General features: G+C 40.2%; 1 protein-coding gene across 1 annotated transcript; it reads right to left on the bottom strand.

Annotated features, from left to right (window-relative positions):
• Window positions 1-3,013: 3,013 nt before the first annotated feature.
• LOC133081586 (peptidyl-prolyl cis-trans isomerase A-like) lies at window positions 3,014-3,544 on the bottom strand. The gene has a single exon (XM_061177816.1). The coding sequence runs from the start codon at window positions 3,503-3,505 to the stop codon at window positions 3,014-3,016; it is 492 nt and encodes a 163-aa protein (XP_061033799.1). The 5' UTR covers window positions 3,506-3,544.
• Between the last annotated feature and the right edge of the window lie 15,902 nt (window positions 3,545-19,446).

Genomic DNA, 19,446 nt, shown 5'->3' with positions numbered 1-19,446 from the left:
CATCCCCTCACCAAGGCTGGTGACTCCAGATGTTTTGCAAGACTGATGGACCTTTTACTTTACTTCCTCACCGCCTCTCCCTCTCTATTCTGCCCTTTTACTTTACTTCCTCACCGACTCTCCCTCTCTGATTCTATAAAAGAAACTGGCATCCAGACCCAGATAAGATGGTTTTTCAGAGACACTAGTCTGTCATCTTCTCAGTCAGCCGGCTTTCTGAATAAAGTCGTATTCTTTGCCTCAACACCTCGTCTCCGATTCATTGGCCTGTCGTGCGGCAAGCAGGGCGAGCTTGGACTCGGTAACACATCCAATCATTATAGTAGCAACTCCTGCTTTTCACCTTCTCCTTCACTGCATTATGCACTTTTCCCCCAGGAAAAAGTGGCCACTAGGACTTCCTCTCTCCCCACTTTAGCTACTCTGGGCTGCTCTAGGACAGCTGGAGGATCCAGGACTCTATGTCCACCTTGCCCCTTGCAGTCCCTGTAAATGAAAGCTGGTGGGGAGCCCTGGGAGTTTTAATTCTTTTCTTGCAAAAACAAACAAACAAACTTATCATTTCTGGAGAAAAAAAAAATCTTCCTCATAATACAAATTTGGATAGACAGCATAGGAAAAAAATATGGAGGCACTTGAAAACTTTTGTACTTGATCTGTAAGAAATGAGGAGCAATTAAATGCTTTTAGCGTGATGACAGTGGTGTTTTAGAAAGATAAGTCTAACAAGAACTAGAGGAGAAGAAGGTGGAATCAGGTAAGCTATCTAGCAGGCTATTTTCATAGAGACTTCGTTCATTCGTTCATTTGACAGACACTTATCAAGTTGTTATTATTCCCCAGGCTTTGCACCAGATGCTGAGGATACAGTTGAAGCAAGACCGACTCTGCCTTAGAGAAGTTTATAGTAATTAAGTGAGAAATGACAATCCAGCATAGTAAATGCTAAATAGAGGATACTCTGAAAACACAACAAAGACAAGTAGAAAAAGCAACATTTAAGCTGACATCTGAAGGATGAGTCAGGAGTGACTCCACTGAAGGATGAGGCGAAGTGGTGGGAAGAACCATCCAGGCAGATTGAAAAGCACGTTCAAAGGCTCAGAGGTGAGGGAAGAGAGCTTCTTTGAGGAACTGGAAGAAGTTCGGAATGTCTAGAACCTCTGAGTTGGAGGGTAGGGAAGAGGAGGGGGAAATAGGGAAATATGAGATTGGAGAGAGAGAATGAAGCCTTGAAGGGCTTTCCAAGCCTGTTAAGAAGTTCAGGATTTCTCTAGGGAGCAACAGGCAGCTACTTAAGCAGAGCAGGGACATGATTACTTTTGCACTATAGAAATTCATTCTGGTTGTCATATGGAAAATGGATCACAGGGGAGGAAACTGGAAGTTGAGAGACCAGCTGGGAGGTTGCTGCCCTAGGCCAGGAGCAAGACAACCATGGCCTAGATTAGGGCAGTGGCAGATGGCTGTGGAATGGACCCAAAACCCTTTTCAAAGAGGGATCTTCAAGACATCCCTTTGTACAGTTTTTCTAAAAAAATAATTTTAGTTTTTCCAATGCATAAGTAGAATTGTGGGCTTTGATACACCTCTCACTTGGCCATGTTGGAGTGGCCTAACCACTGGACACTATTAACAGGCACCACCATACATTCAACGGCAGCTGCTAGAATGAATGGGTTTGGGCCACAGAGAATATAACCAATTCCTATAGGTAGTCGTGCAAAATTACATCGATTTTGTGATGCCAAATGTCTCTCTCGGTTCTCCAACTGAATTCTTAGTTTCTAGAAGGCAAGGCTTGTGGTATGAGATGACCCTGGAGAGGAAGGAAGGGGTCAGCTCCTAGGACCTTGTAAAACCCAGTAAGCACTTTTGTCTTTATCTGAAGAACAGTGAGAAACCATGGAGGGATTCTAGGTAGGGAGTTGACAGCATCAGACATGCTTTTTTTTTCATATTTAAAAAAAGCTTTTTAAACTAAAAATTCCACATACTCAAAGGTATAGAGAATAAGTATAAGAAACCAGCAGATAACCATCACTCCAGTTTTAACAGCTATTAATATTTATCACACTTGATTCATCTATCCCTTTTTTCCTTCTCTCTCTCCTTTTAGTTTTCATTTTCTTTTTGTTGTTTAGTTTTTATTTCATAATCATAAACTAAACTTTGCAATCCAGTTAAACTTGGAGGGGGATAAGGAAAATATGGAACCGAAAGAACTGCAGTGAGAGTGTTACCGAACCCAGGTCCGGCTGCTCGCCGCTTGAAAGCCAATTCTCAAGAGACAAGTGTTGGTAGGAAAGGAAAGGTTGCTTTATTTCGGAGTCTGGCAACCGGGGGCGGGGGGGTGGGGGTGGACACCTGTCCAAAGGCCGACTGCCCCCCTGATAATCAGGGGACAAGAGCTTTTATAGACAGAGAGGGGGCTACCTGCAGAAACAATACAGTCAGGTCTGACAGTCATCTTGAAATTGGTCATCAGTGGTCTGATCAGCGTCATCTCGATTGCTTTAGGTACAGTTAATCTTCAGTTCCAGGATCAGTTTGTTTCCATTTCTTTGAGGCCAGTAAGAATTGTGGCAGCTTATGTCATGGCTACAGCCTGCTCAGCATGTAGGTAACTTCTTCCACCTGGTGGGGGTCTCAGTATCTATAAGGCAGCTCACAGGATACGGCTCAGAACATGATCTATAGCCCTTAAGGAGGAACTAAAGGTCCTTGACTATGCTTAATGACTAAACTATTATTATTTGACTGTTTTCTTTTGTTTCTGCATTTTCTCACTTCTCTGACGAAACTTATTCTTTGGCTAAAGTTTTTCACAGACAAAAGGCAGGCTGAGGACATGGGCGGGGGGGGGGGGGGCGCGGCAAGGACCATAGGGTCCTGCTCCTTTTCAAGAGCACAAAGATTATAGGATATTTTGCGCAGATGGGGGTGAAGGGGTGCTCTCCTGAGCTACAGAAAGAATGGTCTGGTGGTTAAGATAAAACACAAGTCAAATTTATTAGATTTGTCCACAGTCAGCAATGGTGATCTTGCTGGTCTTGCAATTTCTGGACCCAAAGCACTCCATGGCTTCCACAATATTCATGTGGTCCTTCACCTTGCCAAAGACCACATGTTTGCCATCCAACCACTCAGTCTTGGCAGTGCAGATGAAAAACTGGGAACCGTTTGTGTTGGGGCCAGCATTTGCCATGGACAAGATGCCAGGACCCGTATGCTTCAGGAGGAAATTCTCATCATCAAATTTCTCCCCATAGATGGACTTGCCAGCAGTGCCATTATGGCATCTGAAGTCACCACCCTGGCACATAAATCCCGGAATTATTCTGTGAAAACAGGAACCTTTATAACCAAATCCTTTCTCCTTAGTGCTCAGAGCACGGAAGTTCTCTTCTGTCTTTGGAAATTTGTCTGCAAACAGCTCCAAGGAGATGCGGCCCAAGGGCTTGCCATCGATGGCGATTTTGAAGAACACGGTGGGGTTGACCATGACTGGGTGGCGCAGGAGGCTCAGGGGCAGCAGGGTCTGCAGGGCGTCTCTCTCTTTTTAAAATTGAAATATTTAAAAATAAATCCCATACGTTATGACATTTTACCTCTGAAAACTTCAGTGTGCATATCTAATAAATAAGAACAATTTCTTGGGACCTCCCTGGTGGCGCAGTGGTTAAGAATCCGCCTGCCAATGCAGGGGACATGGGTTCAAGCCCTGGTCCGGGAAGGTCCCACATGCCGCGGAGCAAGTAAGCCCGTGTGCCACAACTACTCAAGCAAGCCCATGCGCCTAGAGCCCGAGCTCCGCAACAAGAGAAGCCACCGCAATGAGAAGCCCGGGCACCGCAACAAAGAGTAGCCCCCGCTCGCCGCAACTAGAGAAAGGCCGAAGACCCAACACAGCCAAAAATAAATAAATAAATAAATAAAAGGAAACTGTCAAACTGTTTGCCAAAGTCATACATCTCCATCATTTGTATATAAGAATTTTTCAAAAAAAACCACAATTTCTCACGTAACCACAATACCATTATCGCATCTAATAAAATTAACAATAATTCCTTAACATCATCTAATACCTACTCTATATTCCCCAATAGTCTAAAAAAACATGCCTTTTGTTACCGTTGGTTTTTTGGAATTAGGATCTAAACAAGGTCCACACATTGTGTTCATTAGGCCTTTTATTATTTTTTAAAATTTATTTATTTTATTATTTTATTTATTTATTTTGGCTGCGTTGGGTCTTCGTTGCTGCGCGCGGGCTTTTCTCTGGTTGCCGCGAGCGGGGGCTACTCTTCCTTGCGGTGCGTGGGCTTCACATTGCGGTGGCTTCTCTTGTTGAGGAGCATGGGCTCTAGGCACGCGGGCTTCAGTGGTTGTGGCACGTGGGCTTCAGTAGTTGTGGCTCACAGGCTCTAGAGCGCAGGCTCAGTAGTTGTGGCGCACGGGCTTAGTTGCTCCACGGCATGTGGGATCTTCCCGGACCAGGGCTCGAACCCGTGTCCCCTGCGCTGGCAGGGGGATTCTTAACCACTGTGCCACCAGGGAAGCCCTATTAGGCCTTTTAAATCTCTTTTACTTTACAACAGTCTTCACTCCCTCTTTTTGTTTCATGCCTTGACTTTTGGAGGAAACCAGGTGAGTTGTCTCATGGAATATTTAACCCTCTGAATTAGTCTGGTTACTTCCTCATTATGTGTTTAATTTGTTCCTCTATCCCTCATATTTCCTCTAAAGTAGAAGTTAGATCTAAAGGCTCGATTGGATTAAGGCTCAATGGTTTGGAGAACACAGCATTTCACAGGCAATTCTATGTACTTCATCCTGATCACATCAAGAGGCATAAAATGTCTGTCATCCCCCTTTTAGACTGAACACTGGGTTCAGGTGATGACAGTCTGATCCATCCATTGTAAAGATGCTTGTCCTTTACAAACAGTGAGTGATCAATGACGTGATACTTTGGCCTCCTGATATCGTCTAGTTCCACGGCCGCTTTTCCTTTAATGGTTTTATCATCCCTTGATGATTATTATCTGTATCAGTTATTTCATTAGGCGTGTCAAAAGTGGTGATTTTATAATTCTGTCATTCCTCTTGTGCTTATTAGCTGTAATTCTTCTGTGGGGAACTTTTTTCCATCAATTAGGACTATTTGGCAATCCTAAAACAGAATCATTATTCTTAATAAAGACTAATCCTTTCCCCTTCATTACCAGTTTTCAAAGCAAGGTGTTGATGACCGAGCTACTTCCAATGGCAACTAGTAAGTCTATTTGTTTGTTTTGGCTTTCTCTTTCTTTTCATATTATCAATTCAAACTCATGGATTTTTATACACTCAATGTGTTTTAATCCATTCTGTCATTATTTTTTTATGCCCACATTGTCTCATTTTAGGCCAATGGGGGCCACTCAAGGTGGTTCCTGTTTCCTTTTTTTTTTTCTTCCTGTTTCCTTCTGACACACTTCTTAGTCTTTGATAGCTTCCTTGCTACCTGGCAGGAAAAGGGTTATCTCATGCATTTCATGCCGCTGACCTGGAATCAGCCATTTCTCCATGGAGCCCTGGTTCCTTTTGATGGAGAGTGGCATTTAAAGACCAGAGTCTGAGTGGTAAGAGTAGATTTGCTTTTGAGTAGATCTCTTAGACTACATTGAGAAGAACAGGAATCTAGGAGGACAGAGTGGATATAGGGGGACCAGCTAGGAAGCTATTGCAGTAGCCAAGGTCAGATGGCTTGGATGAGGGAGGTAGTGCTGGAGATAGGGTGAAGTGGATGGACTTAAAAACTATTAAGGAGGTGCAATTGACAAGGCTTAGTGAAGGATTGGAAATGATGGATGGCAGAGAGGGAGACAACAAGGTTGACTCGTAGCTTTCTGGTTGATTGATTTCTGGGAATCAATTGATAGAATTGAGTCTCAGAGCACTGGTAGGATCAATTGATTCTTTCAATTCCAATTGAAAAAATAAAAATGGTAGATTGATATTTTCACGGAGAGAAAAAAATGTTGGAGAAGACCCGGTATGTGTGGGAAGATCATAAATTCAGTTTAAGGCCTGATGAGTTTGAAGAGCCTTTGAGTCATGCAAGAGATGTCAAGTAGAAGGTGAATACAGATGTCTGGCACTCACAAGAGAGGCCTGGAATGAGCATAAAAATGTTTGTGTAAGTCATCTATGCATAAGTGGTACTCTTGTTTCTTAAACTCTGGTTCTTTATATATTATGGAAATTAATTATGAGATTGTAATTTGTGTTACAAATATTTTCTACCAGTCTACAGTCTGTCTTTAAACCTTTAGTGTCTTTTAAAATGGGACAGAAGGTTTAATTATTACTTAGTCAAAATTATGAATATTTCCCTTGATGGTTTGTGAACTTTCTTCTTCCTCAGGATGAACAACTCTGCATCAGGTTTACAAACATGTTCCCATATATATACTTTTAATATTTTCAGAGATTTTTTTTTTTTACAGTTACACCCTCAATCCATCTGGAATTCCTTTTTGTTTATCATGTGGAGCAGGAGTCCTTTTTTCCCCCAATGGATAGCTAATCATTCCAACACTTCTGACCAGGCTGTCCTTTGAAATACCACCTTTATCATACGCTAACTTTTCACATATATGAGTCTATTTCCAAACTCCTTATTCTGTTTCATTGATTTGGTTTCTTCATCAGTACCTTGTTGTAGAGAACATTTTTTTTTTTTTTTTTTTTTAGAGAACATTTTGATATCTGGTGAAGTGGTATCTCTAGTTGGGTATTATTAAATTCTAGTTCTGAGATTTAACCCTCTTCTTTTGTTAAAGAATCCGCAAAGTCCATTCTCTGCTTGCATTTGTCATTACAAAATCTCTTTGTACACATTATAGTTCCCAGGTTTACTGGAAATTTTCCTTTATATTTTAGGTTGAGAAAGGATTATAATCTTAGCATCAGTCTTTCTTAAATCACACCACGCTGGTGTATCCTGGGATACTTTCTGTCAGCCAACCCTCTCCATGGGGTCAGATTCTGGTGAATTTCTAATAGTATTCATTTCTTTTTGATCTTGGGTCTACGTTTAGGAGTCTTTCTATGTTAATTTTGATTGCTCTCTAGCCACCCATTAAGTACCTCCTTTAGACTAGGAAACTGAGTTATCTCAGCCTTTTCCTATTTAATTGAATGTCATCAAATGTTAGCTTTGCTTTTATTCTGACAGGTGGGCAAACTCTTACCATTATTAGAATTTAAGCAGCAAAAGAGCACAGAGGAGAATGTCTAACTTTTCAGCAACTTTTAGGTTGCTTTTAGAAAAATGTTTTTCACTGCCCCCAGACCATTAAGCAAGTATTTGTGTGAGTGAAAGTTTTGTGTGAAGCTAACTTTGTAGCTAGGAAAGGAGGGGTGGCTTGATTGCTATGGCTTGCCGAATGCATTTTTTTAACTAGAAAAATGAAATATAACATCTTTTAACTTGAAAAGAAAAAGAGCATGACATTAATCTGATCAAGATGTGACTAGTAAACGTTTACACTGTTCATCAAAATCCTTATCATTTAAACTATTATAAGGATTTTTTTAATGTGAAAAATACAACACAAATTAGTTATACAAATAGCCTTTGTCAGAAGGCCTTCCAGCCTGGGGTCTGCCACATGTACAGAATTTTGAAACCGATTAGACTTCAGTCCTTTTACAAAAGGAGCTTAAAAAAAAAACCCCACTCATCTACATACTGATGAGACAAGTCATTTGCATGTTCACTGAGTGTCTCATAAATCCCCAAACTCACCTTGCCCACCCTTACAAAACTCCATGATATATTTGTACATTTTTCCCCTCAGTCCTTTATAGGGGCTATAGCGACTTCTTTATCTCTTGCCCGAAATTTTCTCGCCTGAAAACTCCAATCTATCTATCAAGATCCAGTTCAAATGTCACCTCCTCTGAGAAGCCTACTTTTATTTTCTGGGGCAGAATTAGTCACTTTTCTCATAGTAGACCTTCCTTACTTCTGTAGGTATCAGTTTACTTGTTTACCGGCCTTTCAAAACTCAGAGTTCCTCAGCACCAAACAATATTCCACGGTAGTTGTGCTCAATAAATGGAATGAATGAAGGAATAGTGAAAGCTGAGGCTTTCTTATCTTTCTCTTCTTGATATTCCAGTCCTTATTCTTTTCCTTAATATGCTCTCAGAATTTTTTCAATAATAATAATAATGTCTTGTTTTTTATAGTGTTTTATATTTTCTCAAGTAGTTTCATCTGTTTCTTTTCAGCCTTTCAACTATCTTTTGATGGGTAGGTGGATCCCCCCCACCTCATTTTTATCGATGAGCAAACCGAGACCCAGAAATGCCAAGTGCCGTATGACTGCCCAATTAGTAAGAGAATCAGAAAGGGATCCTGGGTTTTCTGACAACTAGTCTAATGTTTTTTTCCATGATATGACAGTTTTTCTACAATATCTTCTATTCTCCAGAGATTTAGTTGAGTTAAACTACAAAAACATGCAAGGCAAATAGCATTTTAATGTGAAACTTTGAAAACTTTCCTTTAAATAGGGAAAAAGACAAAAATGATCATTCTTACCACTTCTAATTCATCATTCTTGAATGTCTTAAATATTGCACAATTTAAAATTTATTAAAAGAATAGTTTAAAAAGCAGAGTCTACTCTTAAATCTCTAACTTTGTATTTTCTTTAATTCCTGCTCTGAGCAATAGTATTTGTTTTAATCTGAAAAAGAACCCACAAATCTTGATTTTTTTTTTACTGGTACCCTACATACAAAAATTACACTGGCATGCTTCATACATTTTTGGATGAACTATGTCTCTTTATAACATCCACATGAAAAGTTTTCTGAATTACATAAAGAGAGAAAGCAGTACCAAAATATGTTCTTGATTATTAGCCATTTCTTGAACTGGTGCAAGCAAATGCATGAATGGTCCAAAATTATTCATCTATTGATTTGGAACTTGGCATATATTGTTCCACATAATTGGTGTTCCCAGAATTTCTTCCTTTGTTCCTCTTTTCTTCTTCAAATATGTGTTCTCCTTGGATGATCCCAGCTCTTCCTACGGCTTCACCTTCTAGGTGCCAGCTTACAACTGCCAACATTTTAACTCCATCTGTGATCAAAGCTCTTCACTAAGAATTCTCTCAAGCTACTTGATACTTCTTCCTTGACATCTCAGTGAAACTGAACATGGACTTATTATTCTCTCCACTTCTGGCATTTTGTCTCCTCCCTCCCACCCCCTCCACAAATCCTGTAGGACCCTCTTCTCTATTCCCAGGGCCACTTCCCTGTCTCTGGCCTAGTCTGTCCCAAGAGTGTCTTATCTGATCCTTTGGTCCCCTGCCTTTCCCTACTCTACCCCCTTCTTCATATTGCTGTTAAATTTTCCCTCCCAAAACCAAATCTGACAGTACAATTTCTTTGCTTAAAATTCTTCCCTGAAGAAGAGACAAATCTCCCATGCAGAAGCATTCCAAATAATTTATATAGATACTCCACCCTCAAGAAGGTGGAGCTTGATACACACACACACACACACACACACACACACACACACACACAGCCCTCTTGAGAGCAGGCTGCACTAAATTACTTCTCTCCAAAGAGTATAGTATGGAAATTGTGGGGGATCAAGGGTGAGAGGAATAACTTTATAGTGGAGAAACCTGGCAAACACTATTCAGCCAGGTGATCAAGGTCAACAACACCAGTGATAAGCCGTGTTGATAGTATGTTCCCTTAATATAATGTGATAATAATGACATTTTACCTCTGTGGTCTTCTTGACAGAAATGCATAACCCTATCTAATCATGAGAAAAGCACAAGACAAATTCCAGTGGAGGGACATTCTACCAAATATCTGACCAGTCCTCCTCAAAACGGTCAAGGTCATCAAAACCACAAATAGTCTGAGAAACTGTCATAGAGAAGAGGAGCCTAAGGAGACATGATGACTAAATGTGATATGGTATCCTGGATGGGATTTTGGAACAGAAAAAAGACATTAAGTATAAACTAAGGAAATCTGAATAAACCATGGGTTGTAGTTTATAATAATAATGCATCAGCATTGGTTCATTGGTTGTGACAAATGTGCCTTACCAATGTAAGTTGTTAACAATAGGGAAAACTGGGTATGCGGTATATGGGAACTTTCTGTACTATCTTCACAACTTTTATGGAGATCTGAAACTATAGTAAAATTAAAAATGTATTTAAATTTTTTAAAAAGGAAAAAAAAAACCGCTCTCCTGGCTACCTGTTACCTATAGGATTAATCCAAATCCAATATCATTAACATTAGAAAACCCTTCACAATCTGGCTCCATCTACCACTTCAGACAAATTTTCTGCCACTTCCTACATATCCAGTGCTTCACTCTCAATTAACTTTTCACTGTTCTCCAAATGTACAAGGTTTCAGCATATTTTGTTGGGTCAATGGTTAGGTCTGCATACAAAGTCCTATTTAACCCAAACACACATGACGTGTTGGTTGCACTCATTCTAAAAGACATTAGGTATTCTAAGCTTCTTAAAAAAGCAAAGTAAACTGCCTTCTCCATACCTTGCCTATCACCCAGACAACCTCCTACACAATGTCTTCTGCCTCTACCACTATAGGACATTGGTCTTTCAAAGAATTCCAATAAGATTAGGGCAAAATATTAATAAAGAGATAAAAACAGTTTTGATCTCGATTTTGTAAGTTTTGCAGTTATAATTTCAATTTTGTAAAAACACACGAAGCAAAAAAAGGGTATTTATGCCCAGGAAAAGAGAAAAAGAACAGGAAGGAAATCCATTGAAAAATAAACTATTTGTATTCACAAGTGGTGGATTATAGACAATGGTTCTTGCTTTTTTGTGCTTTCTCTTTTAAAATTATGAAATATAATATACATACAAAATGTATGACAAACACATGTATTTTAAAGCCAGAACCAAATACAGGGTAACTGTCACCCATGTCAATAAAATAGAACCTGACAGACGTTCTCCACATGCAACCTACTTGACCATGACCCCCAACCTCCCCAGAAGTAACTCCTAACTCCTGATAATCATGTCCTTGTTTTTCAAGTTTCTTTGTTTTGTTTTACCCCTAGGTATGCATCCTGGATTGAGTATTGTCTGAATGGAATCATACCATTTGGGTTGTCTTTCTCTCTCTCTTCTTCTTTTATTTTTAAAAAATATTTATTTATTTATTTGGCTGTGCCGGGTTTTAGATGTGGCATGTGGGATCTTTAGTGGCAGCATGCGAACTCTTAGTTGTGGCATGTGTGATCTAGTTCCCTGACCAAGGATCGAACCCGGGCCCCCTGCATTGAGAGCACGGAGTCTTAGCCACTGGACCACCAGCTAAGTCCCACTTCTTTTTTTTAACATTATGTTTTTGAGGCTTCAACCACATCACAGTGTGTAGCTGTGTATTTTCATTGCTATTGAGTATTTATTCCACTGAATGATTATACCACAATATATATTCCTATTTTACTATAGATGGACTTGGGTTTTCATTTTGGGGGCTATTACAAATCATGTTGCCATGAACATTCTTAAAAGCTTATTTGTTTATGATGTGCATGCACAAGTTCTTCTGGGGTATATACATAGAAGTAGAACTGCTGGGCCATAGGTTATGTCTATCTTCCACTTTATTAGATAATGCCAAACTGTTCTCTAAAGCATTTGTACTAATTTATACTCCCACCAGCGGGTGTATGAGTTCCTGTGCTCCACTTTATTCTCAAGACCTGATAATGTCAGTCTTTTTTTAAAAACAGCTTTTTAAAAAAAAATTTTTTTTTAAACATCTTTATTGAAGTATAATTGCTTTACAATGGTGTGTTAGTTTCTGCTTTATAACAAAGTGAATCAGTTATACATATACATATGTTCCCATATCTCTTCCCTCTTGCATCTCCCTCCCTCCCACCCTCCCCATCCCACCCCTCTAGGTGGTCACAAAGCACCGAGCTGATCTCCCTGTGCTATGCGGCTGCTTCCCACTAGCTATCTATTTTACATTTGGTAGTGTATATATGTCCATGACACTCTCTCACCCTGTCACATCTCACCCCTCCCCCTCCCCATATCCTCAAGTCCATTCTCTAGGAGGTCTGTGTCTTTATTCCCGTCTTGCCACTAGGTTCTTCGTGGCCTTTTTTTTTTTTTTCCTTAGATTCCATATATATGTGTTAGCATACTGTATTTGTTTTTCTCTTTCTGACTTACTTCACTCTGTATGACAGACTCTAACTCCATCCACCTCATTACAAATACCTCCATTTCATTTCTTTTTATGGCTGAGTAATATTCCATTGTATATATGTGCCACATCTTCTTTATCCATTCATCCGATGATGGACACTTAGGTTGCTTCCATGTCCTGGCTATTGTAAATAGAGCTGCAATGAACATTTTGGTACATGACTCTTTCTGAACTATGGTTTTCTCAGGGTATATGCCCAGTAGTGGGATTGCTGGGTCGTATGGTAGTTCTATTTGTAGTTTTTTAAGGAACCTCCATACTGTTCTCCATAGTGGCTGTATCAATTTACATTCCCACCAACAGTGCAAGAGTGTTCCCTTTCCGCGACACCCTCTCCAGCATTTATTGTTTCTAGATTTTTTGATGATGGCCATTCTGACCGGTGTGAGGTGATATCTCATTGTAGTTTTGATTTGCATTTCTCTAATGATTAATGATGTTGAGCATTCTTTCATGTGTCTGTTGGCAATCTGTATATCTTCTTTGGAGAAATGTCTATTTAGGTCTTCTGCCCATTTTTGTATTGGGTTGTTCATTTTTTTGTTATTGAGCTGCATGAGCTGCTTGTAAATCTTGGAGATTAATCCTTTGTCAGTTGCTTCATTTGCAAATATTTTCTCCCATTCTGAGGGTTGTCTTTTGGTCTTGTTTATGGTTTCCTTTGCTGTGCAAAAGCTTTTAAGTTTCATTAGGTCCCATTTGTTTATTTGTGTTTTTATTTCCATTTCTCTAGGAGCTGGGTCAAAAAGAAACTTGCTGTGATTTATGTCATAGAGTGTTCTGCCTATGTTTTCCTCTAAGAGTTTGATAGTGTCTGGCCTTACACTTAGGTCTTTAATCCATTTTGAGTTTATTTTTGTGTATGGTGTCAGGGAGTGTTCTAATTTCATACTTTTACATGTAGCTGTCCAATTTTCCCAGCACCACTTATTGAAGAGGCTGTCTTTTCTCCACTGTATATGCTTGCCTCCTTTATCAAAGATAAGGTGACCATATGTGCGTGGGTTTATCTCTGGGCTTTCTATCCTGTTCCATTGATCTATATTTCTGTAAAAACACCTTTTTATTGATGTATAATTGGCATTCTTTTAAAAGACTGCAAATTAACATTTTTGCCAACCTGGTGGGTTTGTAGTGGTATCCCACTGTGGCTTTAATTTACATTTCCCTGCTTGCCAACGAGGTTAATGGAGTTTTGTCAGGCTTTGATTGGTGGCCAAAGATTCCTACTTGCGATTTCAAGCTTATCCTGTTTCTTGTCTAACTTCCCTTATTCCCACATCTAAGTTTAGATGAATACCAGTGTCTCAGTTACTAATTTATTGACTCTTGGCTCCAAACCCAACCTTCTTTTTTTCTACTTTGTACAATAGTACCGGAGCTGGTCTCTGCAAACCCTATTTTCTCCTTTGGCAGCTGGCTCCATGTTAGTCTCTGCCAATAGGGGGCGCCAGAGGTCTTTTCTGCTTCCGGTTTGCTTATTTGTTTCTTCCCACTGCTGTGATTGGCTCGACTGGCTCGATGAGCAAGTGGTCCCTGTGGCGTTCTCTCGGCGGGGGGCTGCTCTTACAGTTCTGCCTAGCCGCCTCCAGTGGGTTTCTTCCTCCCTCTGGCTGGCGGTGGATGATGTGTTCCTGCAGCAGTCGCACTATCACCTAGAGGTCTGAATCTCAGCTCTGGGGGAGTGGGAGTGGAGGGGGGTGGATCTCCTCGAGTTTTCTAAGTTCCTTCTTTGTTTACTTTTCCCTCAGCCCTGGAAGTGGCAGCCTCTTTCCGCAGTGTTATTTCTTTCTTTTTTTTTTTTTTTAATTTATTTAATTAATTAATTTATTTATTTTTGGCTGCGTTGGGTCTTCGTTGCTGTGCACGGGCTTTCTCTAATTGCGGCGAGCGGGGGCTACTCTTTGTTGCAGTGCGCGAGCTTCTCATTGCGGTGGCTTCTCTTGTTGCGGAGCACGGGCTTTAGGTGCGCAGTCTTCAGCAGTTGTGGCTCACAGGCTCTAGAGCTCAGGCTCAGTAGTTGTGGTGCACGGGCTTAGTTGTTCTGCAGCATGTGGGATTTTCCCGGACCAGGGCTAGAACCCCTGTACCCTGCAATGGCAGGCAGATTCTTAACCACTGCGCCACCGGGGAATCCCCGCAGTGTTATTTCTGTTACACCTTTCAGTTCTCTATATTTCAGTAGTTAACCACCCTTTGCCAAGTTAACAATTCTTTATATTCAGTTTTCCCTGTTCAAATCGCTGGTGTGGTTCCCGTTTCCTGACTGGACCCTGATGCTGATTTTGATCCCACCTTTCTCTATATCCCATCTAGTAGCTGCAGGTTAGGGGCAGTTCCCCAGTTCTTGCATGGACCCCAGGCTAATGAAAAGATATCATACTGTAAAAGTTACTAGAACCAAAAACGAGGGGCGGAGGCCAAGGTAGAATTTAATGATGAGGTGTGGAGCCCCTAGTAGGGGACTGAGATGTTAAGCAAGTTTCCAGAACAGGACCTAGGGTGCAGTGGCAAAGTCAGAACCAAATAATGCGAAAAGGCAGCTGAATGCCTATGTCCAGCCTTGCAGGTGGCTGGAGACTGTTAAATGCTTCCTGCCTTAGCTCACTTTCATCCTGGGATCTGGATCAGTGTTGATTTTATAGGTGTGTCCAAGACTTGACACATTACTTTCTCCCTTGTAATTATTTCTGCTGTATGTATGTCATCTCCTCCACTGGTCTGCATGTTCCTGAGGCAGGGCTTCTTTGGTTCACCTTATTATATCTCCCATTGTACCTAATTCAGTGCATTGAATATAGTGAAAGTATATTTGTAAATATTTGTTGAGTGAAGAAATAGGGACTGGGGTGTGGTTGTTGGGGATGGAGAAGGAGCTGTGCATTCAAAAAGCATACACCTGCACAGGCAATGAGATGCGATGAGAAGCCGGGACCACTGAAGTGTGAGAGAGATGCTAGGCTGGAGAAGGGTAAGCTGGGTTGAGGGATGGAAACCCTATCTGTCAAAGTTGGGAGAGGAAAGTTGTGGGAGGTCCCCTGGGAAGCTATGTGTATGAAGGAGATTATATATGTAGAGGATTTATATGTGTATATATATAGAGAGAGAGAGAGAGAGAGAGAGAGAGAGACAGACAGACAGACAGAGATAGAGAGGTCAGAGCGTGGCTGAAAGCGGAAACTTACTAAATATGTAAATTAGGAGATAACTATATGCACAGCACAGTGGTTATTTACCTTACAGAAAGATTTGTTATAGGGTTGCTCATAAAAACAAAAATAGCAACAAAAGACAAGGTCCAGTAAGACATTTGGAATTTGATTCCGTTCCACTGGCAAAAAAAAATGTTGTTTACAGTTTTTCAGAAATACATGCAGAGGTTCAAGTGAGTGCTTTCTTATTTTTCTATTTTCTTTAATTATGAAATATTTTATATGTGACATGTTTTTAATGGACCTTAGATACACAGATTTGGATTAATTTTAATCCTTGGTTCAGGACTACTCTCATCATTATTCCATTCATGACACTTTCTAACTACTATGTCTATCTATCTATCCGTCCATCTATCTAATAAAATTTACAATTAAGTAAGCAGCAGTGAACCTACCATCTAATATGAAAGCTAGGACTTGTACAACAACGTACATCCAGCTATGTGGTCTTCAGCTATTTCATCACTCTGCTTCTCCTGAGCTGAGCTAAGCACCTGAATTCTTTGTTAGTCATTCTCTTGCTTTCCTTTTTTTTTTTTTTAATTTTTATTGCACTATAGTTGATTTACAGTGTTGTGTTAGTTTCAGGTGTACAGCAAAGTGAATCGGTTATACATATACAGGTATCCACTCTTTTTTTTTTTTTTAGATTCTTTTCCCATATAGGCCATTACGGAGTATTGAGTAGAGTTCCCTGTGCTATACAGCAGGTTCTTATTACTTATGTATTTAATATATGGTAGTGTGTATATGTCAATTTATGCCTGCCCCCCCTTACCCCCTGGTAACCATAAGTTTGCTTTCTACATCCATGACTCTACTTCTGTTTTGTAAATAAGTTCATTTTTACCCTTTTTTAAAAATTTCACATATAAGCGATTATCATATGATACTTGTCCTTCTGTGTCTGACTTACTTCACTCAGTATGATAATCTCTAGGTCCATCCATGTTGCTGCAAATGGCATTATTTTGTTCTTTTTTTATGGCTGAGTGATAGTCCATGGTATATATATGTTCCACATCTTCTTTATCCATTCCTCTGTCGATGGACATTTAGGCTGCTTCCATGTCCTGGCTACTGTAATTACTGCTACAGTGAACACTGGGGTGCATGTATTTTTTCGGATTATGGTTTTCTCAGGGTATATGCCCAGTAGTGGGATTGCTGGGTCATAAGGTAGTTCTATTTTTAGTTTTTTAAGGAACCTCCATACTGTTCTCCATAGTGGCTGTACCAATTTACATTCCCACCAACAGTGTAGGAGGGTTCCCTTTTCTCCACACCCTCTCCAGCATTGATTTATTTTTTTAAATAATTTTACTTATTTATTTGTTTATTTATTTATGGCTGCGTTGGGTCTTCATTGCTGTGTGTGGGCTTTCTCTAGTTGCGGTGAGTGGGGGCTAGTTTTCGTTGTGGTGCGCAGGCTTCTCACTGCAGTGGCTTCTCGTGTTGTGGAGCATGGGCTGTAGGCGCGCGGGCTTCAGTAGTTGTGGCTCACAGGCTTAGTTGCTCCGTGGCATGTGGGATCTTCCCGGACCAGGGCTCGAACCCGTGACCCCTGCATTGGCAGGCGGATTCTTAACCACTGCACCACCAGGGAAGTCCCCAGCATTTATTGTTTGTAGGTTTTTTGATGATGGCCATTCTGACCAGTGTGAGGTGATACCTCATTGTGGTTTTGATTTGCATTTCTCTAATAATTAGTGATGTTGAGCATCTTTTCATGTGCTTTTTGGCCATCTGTATATATTCTTTGGAGAAATGTCTATTTAGATCTTCCTCTTGCTTTCCTTGATCTCGTCTATATTCAGACCTAAAAGTCCATTTTTAATTTTAGTTGTTTTTAACTTTTAAAAAGGGTATCAAGTTGTATGAAATATTTGCACTTACTCTTTTCACTTAATATTATGTTGCTAAGATTTGTCCTTGTTGGTATGTGTTGGTATAGCGTACTCATTTTGACTGGCTATAATATTCTATTGTATGAATATATTACAGTTGATCAATCCAGTCTTCTATTGATGCATATTTGAGTTGTTTTCAGATTTTTGCTATTGTGAACAATGCTACTATGATCATATACGTCTCCAAGTATACATGTGTAAGAGTTTCTCTGGGATAAATTTAGGAATAGAATTACTGTATCATAGAGCATGTGACTGTTCAACTTCATGATATAAGGTGAAACTATTTTCTAAAATGATTATATCAATATACACACCTAACAGCAACAATTCTTTTGAACTATATCGTTTTCAACACTTGATATTGTTAGACTTTAAAATTTTTGCCAATTAATATGTGGAAAATAGCATCTTATTTCGGTCTTGATCTGAATTTCCCTGATCATTAAGGATATTTAACAGCTTTTCACATGCTAATTGGTCATACATGTTTTGTCTTCTGTGAAATGTATGTTCTTGCCTGTCTTAGTCCTTGTGGGCTGCTATAACAGATACCATGGACTGGGTGGCTTATAAACAACAGAAATTTATTTCTCACAGTTCTGGAGGCTAGGAAGTCCAAGATCAAAGCACTGGCCAGTTTGGTGTCTGGTGAGAACCCACTTCCACGTTCATACATGATCATCTTCTTGTTGTGTCCTCACATGGGAGCCCTCTGGGGTATCTTTTATAAAGGCACTAACCTCATTTATGAGGGCTCCACCCTCATGACCTAATCACCTCCTAAAAGCTCCACCTCCCAATACCATCACATTGAGGGTTAGGATTTCAACATATGGATTTTGGGGGGACACAAACATTCAGTCCATAACAATGCCTTTTGCCCATTTTTCTATTTGATTGCTTGTGCTTTCCTTATTTATTTGTAGGAGTTCTTTATATATTCTAGTTGTGTGGATTGAAAATATCTTCTCCTAGTTTGTAATTTGGAAGGAGGACTATATCTGGGTTTGATGGTCTATTCTAGGACCATATAGTTGTCCTAATTACTATAGCTTCATAATTAGTTCTGAGATCTGGGAGACCAGGTCTGTTCTACTGTAGAACTGTTCTGGCTATTTTTGGTCCTTTCCCTTTAAAGCTATAAAGCTGTCGTTCTCTTCTGGAAGTGATTTTATCACCCCACCCCCACCCCTGCCACCGCATTGGCAATGTCTGTAGTCATTTTTGATTGTCACAACTTACAGTGGGGTAGGGGGTAGGTTTCTACTAGTATATAGTAAGTAGAGTCCGGGGATACTACAAAACATCTTACAATGCACACAGGACAACTCCCCAGGACAAAAGTTATTCAGCCCCAAATGTCAACACTGTCAAGGGTGAGAAACCTTGATAGAAAGTTTATTATCAGCTTATCGGAATTCTTGAAAAAAACCCATTGGAATTTTGACTGGAATTGCACTGAATCTACAGATTAATCTGGGGAAAACTGATTGACTATATGAATCATTTCTAATGTTGTTGTTGTTGTTGTTTTAAGAACCAAGTTTCAGCTTTGCTGGTCTCTATTCTTTGTTTTTCATTTCATTGGTATTCTCACTTGTTTTTTTTTTTTTTTTAAATGTTTCACATACAGGTATTCTTTTTTTCTTTAAATTAATTAATTAATTTATTTTTGACTGTGTTGGGTCTTCGTTTCTGTGCGAGGGCTTTCTCTAGTTGCGGCGAGCGGGGGCCACTCTTCATCGCGGTGCACAGGCCTCTCACTGTCGCGGCCTCTCTTATTGTGGAGCACAGGCTCCAGACGCGCAGGCTCAGTAGTTGTGGCTCACGGGCCTAGTTGCTCCGCGGCATGTGGGATCTTCCCAGACCAGGGCTCGAACCCGTGTCCCCTGCATTGGCAGGCAGATTCTCAACCACTACACCACCAGGGAGGCCCCTCTCACTTGTTTTTATTTTTTCTTTCCTTCTACTTTCCTTGGGTTTATTCTTTCTTTTTTTTT

This window comes from Eubalaena glacialis, chromosome X, assembly GCF_028564815.1.
Source record: "Eubalaena glacialis isolate mEubGla1 chromosome X, mEubGla1.1.hap2.+ XY, whole genome shotgun sequence".
In the NCBI taxonomy this organism is placed as follows: Eukaryota; Metazoa; Chordata; class Mammalia; order Artiodactyla; family Balaenidae; genus Eubalaena; species Eubalaena glacialis.
This window is presented reverse-complemented; position numbering and strand designations above follow the sequence as displayed.